Source organism: Pleurodeles waltl, chromosome 11 (genome assembly GCF_031143425.1).
Source record: "Pleurodeles waltl isolate 20211129_DDA chromosome 11, aPleWal1.hap1.20221129, whole genome shotgun sequence".
NCBI classification, from domain to species: Eukaryota; Metazoa; Chordata; class Amphibia; order Caudata; family Salamandridae; genus Pleurodeles; species Pleurodeles waltl.
This window is the reverse complement of record NC_090450.1, coordinates 633,156,374-633,178,487: the sequence shown is the minus strand read 5'-3', so window position 1 is coordinate 633,178,487 and position 22,114 is coordinate 633,156,374. Positions and strand designations below refer to the sequence as shown.

Below are 22,114 nucleotides of genomic sequence, written 5' to 3'. Positions count from 1 at the left end.
AAGGCAACATCTCATAACATTGTAAATCACACAACATTGCAATAAAATGGCTGTAGATTTAATAAAACTCCTTTCTTTTTTTTTTTTTTTTAAATCAAAACAAATATACACTAATGATGTATACCCACAAAGATATATATATATATATATATCTCCATATATACAAAATCTATAGCAGCCTTAAAGACCAAAAGGAGCACACTCTAGGATTACTTGGTAAGACCAAAAAGGCAACGGGGAGGCGGGTGGGACCGTGAGGAATCCACAGGTAGCTAATGTATCCACCAGAAAAGTCGCTACCGAAGGTAAGTAACTCGTTCTTCTGATGGATACAACTACCTGTGGATTCCTCACCTAATGAATAGAGTCCCAAAGCAGTACCACGCCCGGCGGTGGGTGCCCGCATGGTCAAACCAAGAAATCCTGCAGCACTGACCGTGCAAAATGGCCGTCCCTCCTGACCTCAGAGTCCAAGCAGTAGTGCTTCGCAAAAGTGTGAAGGGACGACCAAGTTGCGGCCTTGCAGATGTCAACCACAGGAACACCCCTAGCCAAGGCCGAAGTGGCCTACTTAGCTCTGGTGGAATGAGCTCCAATACCATCAGGAGGATCCTTCTTTGCTAAAGAGTAACAGATTTTAATGCAAAGAACAACCCACCTGGAGAGTGTTCTCTTGTGGACTGCCTTTCCTCTCCTCTTGCCCACGTATCCGATGAACAGCTGATCCTCCAGCCTGAAGTCCTTCGTTCTATCAATGTAGAAGCTTAACGCCCTCTTTGGGTCCAAGCGGTGTAGTCTCTCTTCCTCCTTTGAAGGATGAGGGGGAGGATAGAACGTGGACAAAGTAATTGTCTGAGCCAAATGGAAGGGTGAAACAACCTTCGGGAGAAAAGCAGCCTTGGTCCTCAACACCACCTTATCCCCATAAAAGTTTGTATAAGGGGGTTTTACTGATAAGGCCTGCAACTCACTCACTTCTCCTTGCCGATGTTATAGCCACCAAGAAGACTGTTTTAATAACTAAGTACCTTAAGGGGCAAGAATGCATAGGCTCAAAAGGGGACCCCATAAGGAAAGTCAGGACCAAGGACAAATCCCATTGAGGCATAACGAATGGTTTTGGAGGATATTCATTTAGAAGACCTTTCAAGAATCTAAGAACAACAGGGGATTTAAATAACGATGGTTGGTCTGGAAGGCAAATGAAGGCTGACAAGGCAGACAAGTAACCTTTAATAGTAGCCACTGCACAACCTTTCTGCGCTAGTGACAAAGCAAAAGACAAAATATCTGACAGATGAGCATGTAAGGGATCAATCTGTCTCTCTCCACACCACATAACAAATTTAGACCACCTATTAGCGTAGATAGATTTAGTGGAGTGTCGCCTGGCCGCTAATATAACATCCACTACATCAGGTGGGAGAGAGAAGGAACTCAGGTTGCCCCGTTCAATCTCCAGGCATGTAGGTGCAGACTCTGGAGGGTGGGGTGTAAAACCTGCCCCTGCGAGAGGAGGTCTGCCCTGAGAGGGAGACGGAGCGGAGGGCACAGCGAGAGTTGGAGAAGGTCGGAGTACCACACCCTCCTTGGCCAATCCGGAGCTATTAAAATGACTTGGGCCCGGTCTTGGCGAATCTTCCTCAACACTCGAGGAATCAAGGGTATGGGGGGGAAACGCGTAAAGGAACTGGTCACACCAGGTTATCTGAAACGCGTCCCCCAACGCTCCCTGCACCGGATACTGGAGGCTGCAGTATAACGGGCAGTGCGCGTTCTCTAGAGTGGCAAACAGATCTATCCGAGGAAACCCCCACATCTGGAAGATTAGACGGACTTGATCTGGATGGAGACGCCACTCGTGGTCGGCCGAGAAATGGCGACAGACTGTCCTCACGTACATTCAAGACCCCGGCCAGATGATTTGCTGCTAAGCAAATCTGATGGTCCTCTGCCCAGGACCATAGTCGAAGAGCTTCTCTGCAGAGAAGGTACGACCCTACTCCTCCCTGTTTGTTTATGTACCACATCGCAGTAGTGTTGTCAGTCAGGACCTGCACCGACTGACCGCAAAGGGATGGGAGGAAGGCCTTGAGAGACAGACGTACAGCCCGCAACTCCAACAGATTGATATGAAAAATCTGTTCCTCTGAAGACCAAAGCCCTTTGATCTCCAAATCCCCCAGATGAGCTCCCCACCCTAGAGTGGAAGCATCCGTTATGATCGTGGTCACTGCGCGAACGGCTTTCCCTGTGAAAGATTGTTGCCCGCAATCCACCACTTCAAGTCCACAGCAGCATCTCTGGAGATCTTGACAGCACCTTCTAGATCTCCTTTGTGTTGAGACCACTGCCTTCGGAGGCACCACTGAAGAGCCCTCATGTGCCAGCGAGCATGCGTGACCAACAGTATGCAGGAGGCAAACAGATCGAGCAGACGAAGGACCTTGAGGACTGGAACTACCGCTCCATTTCGAAACATTGGAACCAACTCCTGAATATCTTGAACCCGCTGAGGCGGAGGAAAGGCTCGATTCAATGTTGTATCCAGTACTGCCCCTATGAACAGGAGGCGCTGAGAGGGCTCCAGGCGAGATTTGGGCACGTTCACCGAAAAGCCCAGGTCGAACAACAACTGAGTTGTCGACTGCAGATGATGCAGCACAAGCTCCGGGGACTTGGCTTTGATCAACCAGTCGTCCAAGTAAGGGAATACTGCTATCCCCTTCCTTCTGAGCTCTGCCGCAACCACCGACATCACCTTCGTGAAGACTCGAGGTGCTGAAGTAAGACCAAACGGGAGGACCGCAAACTGCTAGTGCTGCGACCCCACCACAAACCGGAGATACTTCCTGTGCGACTTGAGTATCGGGATATGAAAGTAAGCATCCTGCAAGTCGACAGACACCATCCAATCTCCCTTGTTCAACGCCAAAAGCACCTGAGCTAGGGTCAGCATCTTGAACTTTTCCTGTTTGAGGAACCAATTCAAAATCCTCAGGTCCAGGATTGGTCTCAACCGACCATCCTTCTTGGGAATCAGGAAGTACCTTGAGGAACAACCTCGACCCCTTTCCTGCTCTGGGACCAACTCCACCGCGGCTTTTGAAAGGAGGAATTGAACCTCCTGTTCTAACAACAGGAGGTGTTCTTCTGAACAATAAGATGGGCGGTGCGGGATGGGGGTCGGAAACTCCCGAAAAGGAAGGGTGTAGCCTTTTCCCACAATGCTGATAACCCAAGTGTCCGATGTAATAGTCTCCCACTTGTGGAGAAAATGCCGTAACCTTCCCCCTACAGGAGAGGAGTGAGTGGGAAATGGTGGAAGCCTAAGGCTGCTTTCCCTGCCGCACCCCTCCAGAGGACGAGGAAGAGGCAGAGTGCTGCTGCGAGGCTCCCCTGGTGCGGGCTCTACCCCTCCCGCTAAATGATCTATAGGGGAGGGAAGAGGTGGGTTGCTGGAATCTCCCCCGAATGGAAGAGGAGGAAGAGCCACGTCCAAATCCACAAAACCTCCTGAAGAATCTGGAGGAGGCAGAAGAAGGGGCCTGCAGCCCTAATGATCTGGCTGTGACCCTGCTTTCTTTAAACCTTTCCAAGGCCGAGTCAGCCTTGGCTCCAAACAGTTTGTCCCCATCAAACGGGAGGTCCAACAGGGTCGACTGCACGTCCGCAGATAACCCTGAGTTGCGGAACCAAGCCTGTCTCCTCGCCACCACAGCCGTACCCATCGCCCTAGCCACCGAGTCGGTCGTGTCCAGCCCAGACTGGATAATCTGGGTCGCGGCAGCTTGGGCATCCGAAACAATGTTCAAAAGACCCTGGGGAAGCTCCGTAAATGAAGATGATATGTCGTCCATAAGAGCATGGATGTATCTCCCCAGAATGCAAGTCGCGTTGGTGGCCTTCAACGCCATACTGCCAGACGAAAATATCTTCTTGGATTGTGCATCCAACTTTTTGGAGTCCCTGTCCCCTGGTACTGTCGGGAAAGACCCAGGCGCTGACCTAGAAGAACAGGAGGCTTGTACCACCAAGCTCTCCGGTGTAGGGTGTCTAGACAGAAAGCCAGGGTCAGATGGCGCAGCCCGATATCTCCTGGCCACAGCCCTATGAACAGCCGCGAAAGATACTGGCTTCTTCCACACCTCTAACACCGGATCAAGCAAAGCCTCATTGAATGGCAAAAGAGGCTCCGCTGCAGTAGAGGCCGGATGCAGTACTTCAGTCAGCAAATTCTGCTTCGCCTCTGCCACCGGCAAAGGCAGGTCCAGAAAGTTAGCTGCCTTTTTAACCACAGCGTGAAAGGTAGCAGCCTCCTCCGTATACTCCCCTGGAGACGATAGGTCCCACTCAGGGGAAGTATCCAGCCCACTGGCTGTATCCAGACCATGGAGTCCATCACCAGAGTCCTCAACCTCTCCTTCCTCCAAGACTCGTTGGTATTCTTGCTCTTCCAACAGGCGAAGAGCACGCCTTCTCGAGTGCAGTCTTTCCTCAATACGCGGAGTCGACATGGCCTCCGCCGTCGAGGTTCGGCGCCTATCTCCGGAACCATCCGACGCCACTCCCAGCGCCACAGGCAGCTTCGGCGCCGAGGTAGGAGCCGGACGAAGAAAGTCACGTCTTGGAGACTCCGATGGACCTGCCGGAGTCACAGGACGAAATCCTGAAGTCGACGGGATGGAAACCTCCGGGGCCAAAACCTCTGGAGCCACCGGAGCGGCCACCGGCGCCAACACCGGCGCCGAGCCCACATTCCCCAAAGGGAGAAAGGGCATAAAGGGTGCCGGCCGTAAAGGCGCAGGACCACCCAAAGAAAAGGCCAACGGCCCCGAAGGACCAGCCGGAGCACCGCCTGGAGCCATCTGCTGAAAGATGGTATACATCGCATTTAGAAATGCGGTATTATCGGCTCCAGGGGCGGGAAAAGCCGGGTACTGGGGTGCCTGGATCGAAGGCGACCCCGATGCCAGCCTCGACGTCTGTGACGCCAGAGAAAACGCCTGAGGCTGCGTCACCTCAATCACAGACGCCTGTCCAGGCGAAGTCGGTGACGCCGGAGAAGGCAACGGCGTCGACGGATGTGGCGTGACAGTGGGACTGACCTCCCAGGTCTTCCGAACGAGACTCCTTGCTGGAATGACGCCGTGAATCCTTACGGCGCCGGGCGTCTCGATGACGCCGGTGAGATCTCGGCGAAGATGACTTTCTATGATGTTTTTTCTCCTTCCGTTTCGACTTCGCCATGAAGAGCTTAGCCTCTCGTTCTTTCAGGGCCTTCGGATTCATGTGCTGACATGAATCACATGTAGCGACGTCGTGGTCAGAGCTCAAACACCATAAACAGTCGGAGTGAGGGTCAGTAACTGACATCTTGCCCCCACACTCTCGACAGGGCTTGAAACCCGACTTTCTCTGAGACATTATAACCGCAGAGAAAATCAGGCAGCAAAAAAATACACTGTAACCACGAAAGTAACAGTAGCTCCCTCGAAGATAACCGTTTCGAATGCACGGAAAAAAGGGAACTGACGTCGGCGAGGACCTCTTATTGCCTGTATGACGTCAGACAGCGTCGCGTGGGCCAGTGTGACGTCCTCGTCGACATGCAGAAGCTAGGAAGAAGATTTCCGTCGAATGCTGGCGCCATGGGAGTATTCATTAGGTGAGGAATCCACAGGTAGTTGTATCCATCAGAAAGTGCCCATAAGGGAGATCGCAGACACTAGCCTAGGGGCTACTGGGTTCCCTGCTGCCTGATGACAACTTCCATTGAAGTGTGGCTTCTAACTATTCCTGAGTGCTCCATTCTGCCCACTCCCAAGATAGCTGAACCCTTCTCTTGGTGAGTAGAGCTCGGCACCCCACCCTAGCGTGTGCTACCTGGGGGGCTCCACGCCCATGGAAAAAAAGATTTGGCTAGTGTCTTTCCTCTTTGTCCCCATCACCAACCTGTCTACTGCGACAAAAGAGCAGCCTCATTTGAGTGGGTTCAACATTTGCCCTTCAAAGGTGGCTCCCACTTTGCAGTGTACCTTTTGGGCTAACATCACACGTGGCCTCCTGTCAGACGGAGGCTTCACCACCTCCAGAAGGAGGCCTCTGTTACCTGTCCTGGGACTCATTTGCACGTCTCCCCAAGCGAGCAAAAGGCTGTCTCGTGGCCAGCATTAGTAAATGGTCACTGAGAAACTTGGGCAAGAGAGTGGTAATTTTCTACAAGTCGAATGTATCAAAATGACACAGTCAACTTGTTCTTCAAGTCGTTTTTAATGCAACACTTTATTTGTATAGCTTGAAGAGCCACCTTTAGTAGTCCCATTCAGAAGTTAGCACAGCTGAGTTGTCGACATGTAACCCTGTACTAACCAATGGAGTTACTAGCCTCTCTCACTGTAAAAACTACTATCACAAGTTTTTATTGTTACAACATTTAAAACACATGTTCTACCTTTTAGTATGCTGCTCCTTACCTTAGGGCTCAATATACCTGCTATAGAGGTGACATACTTATTAAAAAGGGAGGCTTGGGGTTTGCCATTGCTTTAAAAAGCAAAGTCAAGTTTGCAGTCTTAAACTGCTCTACCAGTCTGCAGTGGCAGACTGGGAGACATGTTTTCCTTGGTTGTATGCAGGGTGACATTGTGAGTGCTTTAGGTCCTGAGAGACACTAACTTACAGGCCCTGGGTATCTTCAGGACCAAATACTAGGGACTTACAAGTAATTAAACAAACATTTACTGATTTTGCATACTTCTCTGTGTCCACCTTAACTTCATATTTTTTCTTTATCCACTGTTAAATTATACCCACTGAGACATTGTTGTATATTTATCAAATGAAAAGGAGTCACCACCTTTGGCAGGAAAGCCGCCCTGGTTCTCAAAACCACCCTGTTGGCATGTAAAATGGTAAACAAGGGTTTTACAGTTAGAGCTTGAAACTCACTAACATACCTAGCCAAAGTGATCGCTATGAGAAAAACAGTCTTAAATGCCAGAAGCCTCAATGGGCAACTATACAATGGTTCATACGTGTACCCATCAGGTACATTAAAACTAAATTTAAATCCCACTGAGGCATTATAAACGTAGTAGGAGGAAACCTATTAGCCAAACCCTTAAGAAATCTTAGAACTATATGGGACTTAAATAAAGAGGGTCGGTCAGGTAAACAAATAAGTGCTGACAGTTTAGAGAGATAGCCCTTCACTGTCACAACTGCACAACCTTGTTGTGCCAAGGAGAGCAAAATATAACACATTGGACAAATGTGCCTTTAAAGGATCAACATGCCTCTCCTCAATACTTTAACAAACTTGGCCCATCTAACAGCATAGACAGTTTTGGTGGAGGCTCTGGAGGTGGGGTGTAGAATCTGACTATGCGACTGCAAGGGGAGGTCTGCCCTTTGAGTGAGACGGAACAGTCGGCACAGCGAGAGGTGAAGGAGGTCTGTGTACCACACCCTTCTTGGCCAATCTGGGGCTATTAATATGACTTGGGCCCGGTCTTGGCAAATCTTCCTCAGGATCCGAGGAATCAAGGGTATGGGAGGAAGAGCTAAAACAGCTGGTTGCTCTAGCTCAACTGAAATGCGCCGCCTCCCATGCTCCCTGCATCAGAAACTGGAGGCTGCAGAAAGACAGGCATTGCACGTTCTTGGGAGTGGTAAACAGATCTATCAGAGGCGCCCCCCCAAATAACTGGAAGATGTGAATAACAAACTCCAGATGGAGTCACCACTTGTAGTTGGCTGAAAAGTGCTGGCTGAGACTGTCCGCACCTCCTTTGAGAACTCCAGCCAAATGGTTTGTTACTATGCAAATCTGATTGTGCTTGGCCCAGTACCAGAGTCGCAGAGCCTCTCTGCAGAGAAGATACAACTCTACTTCTCCCTGTTTGTTGATGTACCACATCGCAGTAGTGTTGTCTGTCAAGACTTGAACAGACTGATCACTAAGGAAGGAAGGCCTTTAGAGCCAGACGTATCGCTCATAATTCCAACAGACTGATGTGAGACATCTGTTCCTCCTTAGACCGAACTCCCTTGATCTCCAGATCCCACAGAGGTGCTCCCCATCCTACAGATGAAGCATCTGGAATGTCGGTGCTCACAGGAGGTGGTAGATAAAACGGTTGCCCTTGTGATAGGTTGCCTTCCACACTCCACCATCGAATATCCACTGCAGTCTCTCTGGAGACTTATTGACTCCATGAGATTTCCGTTGTGTTGAAATTACTCCTTGCAGAGGCACCACTGGAGAGCCCTCATGTGCCAACGTGCGTGAGTGACCAGCAGAATACAGGAAGCAAGCAAACTGAGCAGGCGTAAGACCTTTAGGATTGGAACAACCGATTCATCCTGAAACATCTGAAATCATAGCCTGAATGTCACGAATCCTTTGAGGAGGGTAGGCATGATTCAATTTTGTGTCCAGTACTGCGCTTCTATGAACAGGAGGCGCTGAGAGGGATCCAGGTGAGACTTGGGCACCTTTAATGAAAAGCCCAGGTTGAACAACAACTGGGTTGTCATCTGCAAATTATGTAGCAGCAACTCTGTAGACTTGGCTTTGATCAACCAATCGTCCAGGTAAGGAAATACTGATATTCCCCTGCTTCAGAGATGCGCCGCAACCACTTCCATCACTTATGTGAAAACTCGAGGAGCAGAATTAAGACCAAAAGGAAAGACCACAAACTGGTGGTGCTGTGTCCCTACCATGAACTGGAGATACTTCCTGTATGACTGCAGAATGGGAATGCAAAAGTATGCACCCTGAGGGCGATAGAACCCATACAGTCTTCCTTGTCTAGTGCAAGAAGCACCTGAGCTAGGGTCAGCATCTTGAATTTCTACTGTTTGAGGAACCAATTCAAAATCCTCAGGTCCAGGATAGGCCTCCAACGACCATCCTTCTTAGGGATCAGGAAATATTTCTAATAACATCCCTGACCCTTATCCTGCCCCGGAACCAACTCCACTGCACCCTTTAAAAGAAGATTTTGTACCTCCTGCTGAAGCAACAGCAGATGATCTCCTGAACAAAAAGTATGCTGGGGAGGGAAGAGGGTGGCAAACTCTCAAAAGGGGAGGGAAGAGGGGTGCAAACTCATGAAAGGGAAGGGCATACCCATTTCCTACAATGCTTAACACCTAAGAGTTTGATGTTATTGATTCCTAGTCTTGGAGAAAACAAATTAATCTCTCCCCTATGGGCAACACATGCTGTTGAAAGAGAAGAGAATTACAGCTGCTTTCCTGAAAGGTTCCCAGCAGAGGATTAAGTGGAGAAGAAAGAAGGCTCGTAGGCAGCACCACGCTGCCCAAAGCTCCCACAACCTCTGTAGGATTTATAGAGGGAGTTGGCAGACTGCTGACCCTGGAACTGCAGCCTCCCACGAAATGAGGATCTGCAGCCAAACCCCCTAAACATACGGAAAGGTCTAAAGGTCCAAGAGAGTGCCTGAAGATCTAATGACCGAGCAGTGGCCCTTAATGACTTAGCATTGGCCTTATTCTCTTTGAACCTTTCTAACCCTGAGTCAGCCTTGTCGCCAAACAACCTGGACCCGTCAAAAGGGAGGTCCATTAAGAACGACTGTACATCAGGGGAGATCCCCGGCCTCCTAAGCCATGCATGCCGTTTGATCACTACTGATGACCCCATGTCTCTGGCAACAGTCTGCTGCATCCAGGCCCAATTGGATGACCTGCTTAGCTGCCTCTTGACTATCCTGCAGCAACTCCTTAGAATAATCCTGCACGTCCATCAGCAGTTTGGAAACAGCCTCCTTGGTTGAGTCCATTCTTAGCAGATTGTTCCATGCGGTTTGATTCCCAATCTGCCGGAGTTGCGGGGAAGGAACTAGGAGCACCCTTGAAGAACAAGAAGCCTGGACCACTAGACTTTCTGGTGTCAGATGCTGACTAAGAAACTGTGGGTCACCTGACACAGCCCTATACCTCCTGGCATTTACTTTCAAAACAGTTGGAGTAGTCACAGGTTTCGGCCACAAATCCAGGACTAGCTCTTAAAAACCCTCATTAAATGGCAGCAGAGGTTCAGATGTAGCAGAGAAGGAATGAAGAACCTCAGTCAGGAGGTTAGATTACAACTCCAATGGGTCAATGGCAAGTCCAAAAGTTCAGCTGCCTTCCTGATTACTCCATGATAAGAAATAACCGCCGGAGGTGGGATACCCCAAGGTGATAACTCCCACTCTGGAGAAGTGTCCAGTCCACTAGCCACCTCAATAACTTCAAAACCATGAGAAAGTGAAGGAATTTCACCTTCCCCAAGTTCTTGCTGCTCCTCCAAGTACTGTTGCTCCACCAAGAGCCTCAAGGCTTCCCTTCTACATCTCAATCTAGATTCCAGGCGCAGCATCTATAGCGAGTGCGCCAACGTCAAGGATGTCTTTGGCGGCACTGGTGAAGCCAAAGCCAGCATATTACTTCAAGCAGGAGAGGAATGATTCGACGCCGAACGGCATTTATCCGAGGTCCGTATCAGCACCGGCGGTGCCGTCATCCCTGAAGGTGATACAGCTGTGGGCAGAACAGGTATGAAAGGAGCCTGTCTATACAACCCCGGGAAGCCTCCAAGATTAAAGGCCAAAGGACCTGTGCTGCTCCTCCAAGTACTGTTGCTCCTCCAACAGCCTCACGGCCTACCCTTCTAGAGCTCAATCTAGACTCTAGACAGTATCTATAGCGAGTCTGCCGATGTCAAGGATGTCTTCGGCGGCACAGGTGTAGCCGAAGCTGGCATATTACTCCGAGCAGGAGTAGAATGGTTTGACTCCGAACAAGATTTATCCAGCATCTGTATCAGCACCGGCAGTGCCGTCCTCCCTGAAGGTGATGTAGCCGTGGGCAGAAAAGGCATGAAAACAGCCTGTCTAAACGACCCCGGGAAACCTCCAAGATTGAAGGCCAAGGGACCCGTGGGGCCTGTAGGCGCATCTGTGGGGGTCATTACCTTGTTGAAAATGCTGAACATCGCATTTATGAGAAAAGATGGATCAGTCCCAGGAGCCAGAAAAGCAGGATATTCCTGTTGAGGTTGGGCCGGACTTGATTCCTGCTCTTCAATCTCCTGGTCTGGTGGAGTAACAGCAGAGAACTGCGCTGCATGACATGCAGGCGACGCCAAGATCTCAACCAAAGATGGTACTGGTGACATCTCGGGCAACTTCCGTTGTGGGGGAGTCTAGGTCGAACGAGGCCAAGACTTAGAAGCCGGCGATAAAGACCTCGGGTTAGCTTCTCAGGAACAGTGTCGCTGAGAGCTTTGGCAACGCCGCTTCCCTCTTGAGGCCTGGATCTTCGACGGCCTTGCTTCTCTTTTTTAGCCTTTGCCAGGAATAGTTTAAACTCCCTTTCCTTCAGTGCCTTCGGGTTCATACTCTGGCAAGAAGAGCACCTCACCAACGTTGTGGTCGGAACTCAGGCACCAACGGCAATTTCCGTGCAGGTCAGAAACTGACATATGATCTTCTCACTCTACATGACTTAAAGCCTGACTTCTTGATGGAGACATTGTTACATGAAGAAAACTAATTACTAAGAAGCTCCCTCAACAGGGTAACACCCGGAGAGGTAGAAAAACATAGCGTCGAAGGCGCGGAAAAAAGGGAACGGACGTCAGCGAGGGCTTCTTATGGCTCAGATGCTGTCCGTGCAGAGCCGTTCCATTGTGACGTCCTCAGCGAGCTAGAAAGGAAAAACTTTCGCTAAATGCTGGTGCATTAGGAGTATTAAAAAGGTGAGGAATCCAAAGGTAGATGTATCCATCAGCACCTCTAAAGCTTTAAGTGTGAGAGCATATGCACTGAGTCCTGATTAGCAGGCTTAGTGCATTGCAGACTCATTACACCAGTGTCTAGTAGTCAAGATGGGAGGAAAAGTTGGGGTAAAAAAAAAAAAGTGGGGCTGCAAAAAGCCCTTTTTCTCACAGCGCTTTCCTTTCATGAAGGTTTTCCTCTCTGGCATGGTTCCATTCATGCTATTAAGAGGGGCTGTGAGGGTTGTCAAATTACCCAACAATGTCTATTCCCACCTATGTATGGCAATAAGGCGTCTATACAGCACCAATGCCAGGGCAATGCATTTATATGTACGTTTGCGTTTTTTGGAGAGGGGTGTTATACCCAGTAGGCACACCTCGGGAGTGGGAGATAATGTGGTGTTTGTCCATTCAGCTAACAACGTTATTATATCTATCCATGTGTTCCGGACCGGGAGGCATTCCCATGTCATGTGAATGAAAGTGGCCTCTTCTGTGTCGCATCTGGGGCATGTCTGCAGTGATCGGGGAAACATGCGCGTTATGCGGTGTGGTGGTAGTAAGTCTGATGCACATAGTTAAACTGTGTGTATCGGAAGCGGGGGTTACGTGAGACCTCGCAAGTCATTTTCATTGCCTGTTCCCATGAATTGTGTGTTAATGGTTCCGGTAACACGCGATCCCATTTATTTTTTGCATGTTCCTGTTTGTGTTCAGACTGGGCAGCAAGGATGTTGTATATATTCGATATACTTGATGGGGCGTTAGTGCTCCCCAGCAGCTCGTGAAGCAAAGGGGAGACATCTGGTTCCGAATTGCCGCTTCTCCAGCACTCTCGCATTACCTGCCGGACTGCCCCGTAAGCTATAAATCCACCCCGACCCAGCGCATGCTTATCGGCTAATGCCTCGTAAGGTTGAAGTTGCCCATCCTGGTAAATGTCCCCTAGTGTATGTATGCCCCTGCTACCCCATGTGTTCAGGCCAACTTTGGCTGCTATTTTTGCTGATGTCGGTTGAGCCAACAGTGGGATCCTCGGTGAGTACTGCGGATCTTTTGCGCGTTTCAGAGCGTACCGGCCCCAAGCCCAGTGTGCGGTGTACAGCAGTACGTTACTAGTGTGTACTGGATCGGTCCGATTCATAAGGTATTGCATTACTTCTGTACCGCCGAGATCTAACAACACTCTGAGTTTCGGCCCCAGCGGAGTTTCCAACCCAAGTGGATATCCATTGTATCTGAGCAGCTGCGTAGTATGCTTCAAATTTGGGGGCGCCCATCCCCCCAGTTTGAGCGGCTGGAGCACTTTTGTTAATGCGACACGTCTGCGGCCATTGCCCCATATTAGGTCCGTTAGTAAGCTATTCAATAGTGTGAAAAAGGAGCCCGGGAGTACCAAGGGTAATGCCATAAAATAATAGAGTCGTCGTGGCAGCACTATCATCTTTGCAATGGCTACTCTGCCCATAGGGGACAATGGGCGTGAGCACCAGAAGGATAAGGAGCCCCTCATTGATCTGATCACTTGGCCAAGGTTACCATCTCTAAGATCTTGACTATCATGGTATATATTTACACCTAGATATTTAAATGTTGTATAGCACCATTTCAAGCCACCTGGACCCGATAGTGGTTTGAGTGCCTCGGGGACCGGGCGCATAGGGAATATGCAGGATTTTGCCCAGTTCACTGTTAACCCGGCCACTGAGCTAAATTTTTCTAAAAGTTCCAGCAGGCCCGGAAGGGCTCCCGAATGATCTCGTAGAAAGATCAGCGCATCATCTGCATATAAGGAGACTATCTGGTGCATCTGGCCATCCAAAACACCCCATGTGGGGGCCATTATGCGAAGGCGGGCGGCCAGAGGTTCAATAGCTAAAGCAAATAACAATAGAGATAGCGGACATCCCTGTCTGGTGCCTCTACCAATGTTGAATTTTTCGGAGATAGTGTTCCCCGTCTTAACCCTAGCTGTTGGGTCAGTGTATAATGTTCTCACCCAGCCAATGTATGTTTGCCCGAAGCCCATCCGTTTGAGTGTCTCTGTTAGGAAAGGCCATCCCAGCTTATCAAACGCTTTCTCTAAGTCCAATGAAACTGCCACCTGCTGCTCACCTTCTACCGGGGAATTTTTCATTAGGCGTAGTAGGTTCCTGATGTTGCTGAATGTGCTGCGACCGGGTATGAAGCCTGCCTGATCTTGATGTACCAACTCTGATACGTATGGGAGCAGACGGTTGGCTAGTATTTTGCCGAGTAGTTTGCAATCTGTATTTAGTAATGATAATGGCCTATATGAGCGAACATCCAATGGGTCTCGGCCTGCCTTCGGCAATACTGCTATCAATGCTTCACGGCATGTATCAGGGAGCTGGCCCAGTTCCTGAGCTTCCTTCAGCATTACCAGGTATGGGGCTAAAATCTGAGATTGAAACGTGCTGTAGTATTCTATATCTGGGTTCCTTATTCATTATGTTGTGTAGTGGCGTAGAGAGCTATCTGATCTGTTCCCGCCCCGTCCACCCCGCCCCCCGCACCCCTCCCGGCCGCGCCCCCACCAATCCACCCCGAGTCCCCCACCTGCCCGCTCCGCCCCCGCGCTCCGAGAAGTGAATAATAAGCCCATAGTGGGCTAAGGGTAGAAAAGAAAAAGACAGATATAACAACCAAAAGGATATTGCGGACTGTGTACGTCCGTTAAACAAAGTGGCACAACCGGTGCCTAACGTGGCTTCCAGGGAAGTCAGTTCCATTCGGATACCGTTCAGGTGTAGGGGGTCGTGGGTTACTAGATATCGGGCCCTTGGATGGCCCACCTACAGGATACTTCACGCCTGTGCTTTCCCATGCGCCCCTGTGCAGCTTTCGAGGATTCAGTCATTGCTTCTCATATTGATGGCTGTTATTCACTGCGGATCTCGATGAGAGGGTCCCGGTGCTGGTGGCAAGCAACACCCTAGTCGCTGCCGCCGCTGGGGAGGTGCCATGGACGCCAGCTCTTCACTTTTAAAGCTCGTCCGCCGAACGCGGCGTGAGGTCCGGGCCCGTCTGCAACGGGGAGAGGGATGGGCTTGTGTCTCCCCGTGTGAGGCGGTGTCATTGGTGTCCGTTTTGCTCCGAGTATCCAGCATCCCACGAGCTAATGAGTTTGTGTCTTAATATTTGCGCACGGTCCAGCGCCATTTGCGCTTTTGTGGGGCAGGAGGATGTTTTAATTTTTTTTTCCGTCTTTCTGGAGCTAGCGGTAGACCATTCTTCGGATAATGTGTCTTCTTTGGCAGGGTCGACCAATCCTTTAGCGTGGATCCATGTCCATGCACCTTCAGGGGTGGGGAACATTAGGGTTTTCTCGTCTATGACGATGCGTAGTCGTGCCGGGAACATAAGGGAATAAGTGATGCCTTTTTCTCAGAGCAACTGCTTGATCTTGTTATACGCAACTCTCTTGCTTTGTACCTCCATTGTGTAGTCAGGGTAGGCGGTTACTCTGCTGTTCTCCAGCATGATCTGGTCAGACATTCTGAAGTGCTGAAGGACCAAATCTCTGTCCCTATAATTTAGGAAGCGGGCTATTAGTGGTCGGGGCGACGCTCCTGGACGAGGTGGTCTGCTCGGTATTCTGTGTGCTCTTTCGATCACTGGTATTGTAGTAGGGTACTTCTCTTTAAGTGTGTTCCTGAGCCAGGTCTCTAAGAACACCTCTGCCTTAGGGTGTTCGATTCTCTCAGGGATTCCAAGGAATCTGATGTTATTTCATCTGGACCGTCCTTCAGCTTCCTCAGCCCTACGTTGTAGTTAAATTATGTCCAGTTCCATTTTTTGCATTTTAATTCTCATATCCACTACTTCTGGCTGGATAGTTTTCAGTGACGTTTCAGTGTCGTGGACCCTTCCAGTTAATTTGCGGTGGTCAGCGCGCCGCAATGAGACTTCCAGTACTGCAGTGTCAATTTTCCCTTCTAGTGAGGATTTAGTGTCCATTATTGCTTGCATAATTTTATCAAATTTGAGGGAAATGTTTCATTCAGCTGTAGCAGTGTGGACGATTGCGTATCCGCATGGCCAGTTGGTTGGGGGAGGTCTCCTTCTCCCATAGACCCCGTTTTGGGGTGTTTTGGTTTGACCATTATTTTCTTGCTGTCCTGCCCCGATCGTTCAGCCAGGGCTACCAGCCAACTGTTTGCCGGGAGCGTCCACCCCTGCCTTCGGTCTCCCCTCGGCACGTTCCCCAGCACTCCTGGCTTGAAGTTCAGGAGGGAGTTGCGTGTCCCGTTCTGGTGTTGATGTCTATTTTAGTTCCTCCATTTTCTTACTCTGTCCCTGTAGGTTTGGGGCCAGTCTGGTACTTAGCTGCTCCTCGTCGCATAGCAGCCACCTCCCCAAATAGCAAGCAGGACCCAATTGGGCTTGGTACTATGTGCGACGCCCCTCGCCATAGGGGGCAGCCCGAAATTCAGTACTCCCGGCGATTCCCCAGTTGCAAGCAATGAGAGTACCATTAGTGACACAGAAGGTCTGGTGAAGATCGATGCAGGCTCGCGAGACGCGGTCTGATAGGAGCACTGGTTCTGCCGGGGAGCTGCGACTTCGACCCCAACCTCCACGCTAGCAGAGCCTCAATGATGAACTCAATGCCAGGGCGACGATGTGACCAGGATGTGAGGAGTGCGCTGTGCGGACAAGGCAGTGGGCGCACCAGCACATTACTTCAATGGGGGGGGGGGGGGTCAGAGTCCCGTGTACTCACCGCGACTCGGTTTGTGTCACCGAAGGGCACGTCTTCTATCACAGCGTTGATCCTATGTGGGCACACGGGGCCCAGCAGGGGGTCCTCTGACTAAAGTGTCAGGCCTGTGGTACCCCGCTGGCAACATCGGACATCTTGTTGTCAGGCCGTGTGTGGAGTCCCCAGGCCCCTGCACTCACGGGCCGCCCCCAGGCAAGACGCGGCGCCCAGGCACCACGGGCCCGATCCGGTGTTGATAGAGTAAGGGGAGTTTGGGCCCAAGCCGGCAAGCAGCTCCGCTGCCCGAGCGCCGCAGGCAGCGGCGACCCTCAACGGTGGGTGGGGCGCGGCAGCGCGCCGGACCCGGCGCCGCAGCGTCAACGCTCTTTCAGGGGAGATCGCCAGCGAGCGGGCTCCAGGGCACGGACCCCCCCCCAAGCGCCGCAGTAAATCCAGGCGCGGTCCCCCAGGGCAGCGCCGCGTCACAGCAGAGCATCCGGCCCGCGTCATCAGGCAGCGCCCAACCTAGCCGAGGCCACAGGCGTCAGCCCAGCGGCACGGCAGCTCTCCAACCGCGAAGAAGGCAGCAACAGCGTCCGGAGCGAAGCCGCCGCCTCAGGCAGGGGTCCTGTGCAGCTGGGCGGATGGCACCTCACTCGGGAAGCGTGATAGGCGCCTTGAACAGGATGAATTTAGTGGGCCGGTAGCGGAGCTGCGGTTTATGCCGCAGCTCCGATCGCCATGTTGGCCACGCCCCCGTTCTAGCACAACTTGTGCCACTCTGAAGTATCCAGCACCAACCTTATGCAGGCTGCCATTGCAGCGAAACAAGGTCCCTCTAAAATTGAAAACATGTGCATGTCCCCTAACACTGCATGCAATATATGTAAATCATTCCTCAAGCAGGATTTACAGCCCTAAGGCAGGATGCATTATATTACATGTGAGGGCATATATGCATGAGCAAATATGCCTCTGCTATGTCTGTTGATTCCTAGACAAACTAAGTTTACAGGGAAGCCATTTTAAATACATGTGCTTGACACTGGTCACTACAAGTTTCCCAGCTACATGGTGGCTTCTCTGAACCCTGGGAAGTTTGGGATCAAGCATCTCAGAATAATAAACCCTCACTGATTCCAGTGATGGAGTTATTAAAAAATGCCTTAGAGGTGCCCTCCTGAAAATCTACCAGTTACTAGTGTGCTGACTGGCTGGCCCTGCCCAGTTCAGCTATCACAGATGTTTTTCTGCGCCCCCCCCCCCCCCCCCACACCCGCCATTTTCAAGGTGGTTAACCCATTTGCTACCTTCTGACACTCCCTGTAACGACCCTAAATTGAGTATTTTTAGGTGGCACCCCTGAACCCTAAAACTCAGATTTCAACAACCAATGAAGACCGGAACAAAGAAGAGTTCCACCCGCAGTAGAGGAAAAGAAGAAGCAGCTGACCTGGACCCAGCTCCTCCAGCCTGCTGCTGACCTCGAAGGATCCTGCACAAGAAGCCAATGCGGCCAGCCTCCAATAAAGACTCAAGTCTCTAGGGGGCACCCGACTTGCCCAACAACAAGAAAATCCATAGAAAAGACTCTAAAACTGCAGATGGTACAGCAAAATAAACTTGCTTTTTTTAGAAGAGCCAATTGAAGAAGTTGCCACATCATCTCTTGTGGCCAAGAGAGTAAGGATTTGTGTGGAGACTTAGAATTAGTTCTGTCAAGTACCAAAGAAACTTTGCCTAGAGTCCCTCAAATTAACTTCCAGTAGTATTAGAAGATAAGGACACCTGGGAAGAAGTATAATCTATGTCAATATTAGCCATAAAATGCAAACTGAAACTGGGCTTCAATTAGACCTCAATGGGACTTCAATACAGGCATTATCATGCTCTGCAGACACTATTTATTTGTTGATTGTGTCACTATAGAGTTAGGCAAACTACATTGTGATTGCCCAGGAGAGCAATCAAAAGCCAGCACGTGGCTTAGAGGTTTTCCCAGACTAGAACACACAGTAAAGGAAAAACTGATGACAATGTGTGATAATCAGTTTTTTAACACTGACCTGCAGCATGGGTAGTCTCCACCATTTTATAGGCACACAATTCAGGATTCTGTGGTGGAACAAAGAGTCCCCCTTAAAGTTGAAGACCATGTATTATAGCCTTAGAACCCGCCGTAGCGGGCTCTACCGGCTATTAAAGGCCCGCTCCCCGCGTTAAATGCCCGAGCCGAAGGCGAGGGCATTTAACAAGGGAGAGGGACTTTAATAGCCGGTAGAGCCCGCTACGGCGGGTTCTAAGGCTATTAGAACATTCTGCCACACAGGGCAGAATGTTCTATTAAAAAAAAAAAAATGTTCATGGAGCCCGAGGGGATTTAAATCCCCTCGGGCTCCGTGAGGCTTTGTTCACAGCTGTTGCTGTGAACAAAGCAAACATTGGAATGTTGGCGCTGCGGGCTTTTACCGGCCAGTAAAAGCCAGCAGCTCTCCATTGTTTTCAATGGAGCCTCCAGCATTCCAATGTTCTAATTTAACTTTGGGAGCTCTGACTAGGTCTGAAGTCAGAGATAATGAGGATAAGATCCACTAAAATGTGTCTGGAAACAAAATCTTGTCAGTGGCAAGTGCTTATAACAAAGCTGGAGAGTCTGACAGAAGGCCAAAGACCGAGTCTGTGAAGGAGCACAAAACACACGGTAGGAAAGAGGTTTGCTTACCAGAAGAGTTAAAAAAATAAAGCACCATAGTATAGGTGGCGACAATTCATGCTGAGAGAAATATGCATGAGGGGCATAGGTGTTGTAGCTACTGTTAACATTAGCTGTTTAATGGATGTTAAGGCGCCCTTGCCTGTTGCCTAACCATATCAAGTCTTAACGAAAGACAGACTGGACGCAAATAAAGAAAAAAGCAGCATATTAAGTGTATAGCAACAATGAGAATAATTAGCCTACAACTTGCAACAATTAGACAAAAATTTGTCTAGCACACCTTGTGGTGTTCTGACTGCCAAAGGGGGAAACATGATTCACTGTAATAAAAGACAGGTCTTGTGGTACCAGCCGTTACAAGATAAGGTGTGCATCACTGAGTCTACATCCTAAAATGTGGCTGTCATAAATTTTTGAACTTAAAATGGGGATAAGAATATTGACAGCGAAGTGACCAGAATGAGCATTGATGTGTCACTAGCGTGCTTCATTACTTAACCAAGAAAGGATCAACCACAAGATTAAAGCGCACGCTTATACCCACTCTTTTTTTGCCGGATGGTTTCTTTTTGGCTGATTGAGGCAGGTTCTTCCGAGCTACTAATTTATCCTCTTTGTTTGTAGTTTCGGGAGGGACTGAATCACTTAAACAAGGCTTTTCCACATGTTCAGCATACTGCAAAAACACATTTAAAAGTTATGAAATAACATTAGTAATTCATTAAAAGTAAAATCAAAACTGCATGTGTACAGCTCAAAAACTACACTTCAGTTCTATGATTAAAATTGCTACATTTTTGTAAAAAAAAAATGTTTTATAGTATTACATGATCAATTTACTGGCCATCGGTAAAGCTCTTTCTGGAGGAGCACAGATATCTCCTGATGTGAGAATGAATTCAGAAGATTTCGAAAGGGTCCACTTCACAGAAAGGGAAGGTGGTCAGGAATCTGCAGTTAGATGGAGTATCAACGAGAAAGACTATTACCGAAGAACAGATACCAAAGCAGTACCTCTGAAGTTGGTGGGTTTGTGGAATAGCTCGCAGCAAAACGTTCTGCAGGAACGAATGAGAGAAATGCCCTTGTCAGCCTGGCTGTTAAGGAAGCAGTGCTTCATGAACGGGTGCACTAATGTCCACATCACAGCCAGATGTCAAGGATAGGCAATGTGTGTACCAGTACAGAGGTAGCACCCCTGGCTATGGTGGAATGGGCCCTTAGTCCTTCTGGAAGCTGCTTCTTGGCCAGTGCGTAGCAAATCTTAATGCAGAGAACCATACACCTTGACAGTCATTTTCTGTACAACCTTACTTTTCTTCATCCCAGAGAACCCCACAAAGAGCTGATCGTACATGTTAAATGTAAAAGCTCAAAGGTCTCCACGGTGTCAAAAAAATCTAACCAAGGTTCTTGTCCTGTGCCACCTCAGAATGTAACAGTCATTTGTCACCCACCAGTCACCTCAAAGTTCTCCTCCCTGGTGTGCAAAGATGCCATCAGGTAGTTCACAACCAGGGAGATGCCATGGCACTCAGCCAGCTACAGAAACTAAGTGGAAGTAAGTTGGCAGAGGACCTCACTACTCCCTGCTTGTTGCAGTAGCACATGGCGGTGGCGTGGACAGTGAGAACCTGAACCAGCCTACCTATGATTCGTGGTAGGAAGGGATTTAGCACCATGCGAACGGTCACAACTCCAAAGGATGATTTTCAGACACGTCTTTGCTGGAGACCAGAGTCCTCGGCTATTGACCTCACCCAGATGACCTCCCCATTCTCAAAAATGGCACATCAGTCACCACAGCCAGCTCTGGGTGGGGCCAGGAGAGTGGTCTGACTTGCAGGACACAGGCCAACAGTCCCAGTAGCCCCAGAGTCATCGTGCTGAAATTCAGGGCAGAGGCTGAAATATCAGGATCATAGCCTGAATGTCAAACTCTCCACTTTGGGAGAAAGGCACAGAGCTTCACCATATCCAGGATGGCTCCGATCAACAGGAGAGACTGTGATGGAGTCAGGTGTTAAACCCCACTGATGTTAGAAGGCGTATTGAATCTGGAGCTGGTCTACGACTGACTGAGGGTGCCCGCCTTCAACAGCCAGTTGGTGAGGTAGTGGAAGACCACAACTCCTGACCTCTGAAAGTATGTCGCATCACTATTTATGTGATTTCTGGGGCACTGGTGAGGCTAAAAGGGAGCAGCATAAACTGAAAATGCTCATCGCCTACTGTGAAGCGCAGATAATGCCCTGAGACCTGCAGATGGAAAAGTGGATTTCAGAATCCTGCAGACCCTTCCAGGATCCGGGGCGCAGACAACCTGGGACAGTGGGAGTGTCTTGGAATGCAATGTAATGTAAAGTGGACCTGTAGAGTACTGCTGGTCACCGGTGAGGGTGGCCAGGAGCTGAGCAGGTGAGTCTAGGTAAGCGGTGAGGCTGGGCCTGAATTCTGGCAGTCTCGAGGATCCTGCAAGCAGTCTAGTTGAACAGCCAGTTCTTCAGCTTCTTGCAGAATTCAAGAAGTGAGGAGGAGGCCCGATGTGTTGGGGGAGGTCGTTAAAGAATTAAGCGGCTTGGTAGAATAGTGATAAACCTCCCATTCGGCTTCTGTGGATGTGGGGTGTGCATGCGCAAGAGAGTGAAGTTGAGCGAAGTTGGCTGGTAGAAGTGAAATCAGTGATTCAGGTAGCCGGGTTCCGTGTTGTAAACTGACGTGAGTGCGTGCGTGAGAAGTTAGAACTAGCTGGGCTTCTGGATAGGGAGCCAGTGGAGATCTTTAAGCTCTGAGTCGTGTGGGTTTGACGCGGGGTGTTGAGGACAAGTCTGGCAGCAGCGTTATGGATGGTTTGAAGTGTGAAGGAGACCGGTTG

The 22,114-nt window shown here is 49.8% G+C and overlaps 1 protein-coding gene across 4 annotated transcripts in view; it reads right to left on the bottom strand.

The window, feature by feature from the left end:
* The window catches only part of CDCA2 (cell division cycle associated 2), a 418,898-nt gene that overhangs the window by 52,823 nt on the left and 343,961 nt on the right, over positions 1–22,114 (bottom strand). For all 4 annotated transcript variants that reach the window (XM_069214148.1, XM_069214147.1, XM_069214150.1 and 1 more), the window contains one exon: positions 19,784–19,915. In XM_069214148.1, coding sequence (XP_069070249.1) covers positions 19,784–19,915 — 132 coding nt within the window. The remainder of the gene's footprint in view (positions 1–19,783; positions 19,916–22,114) is intronic.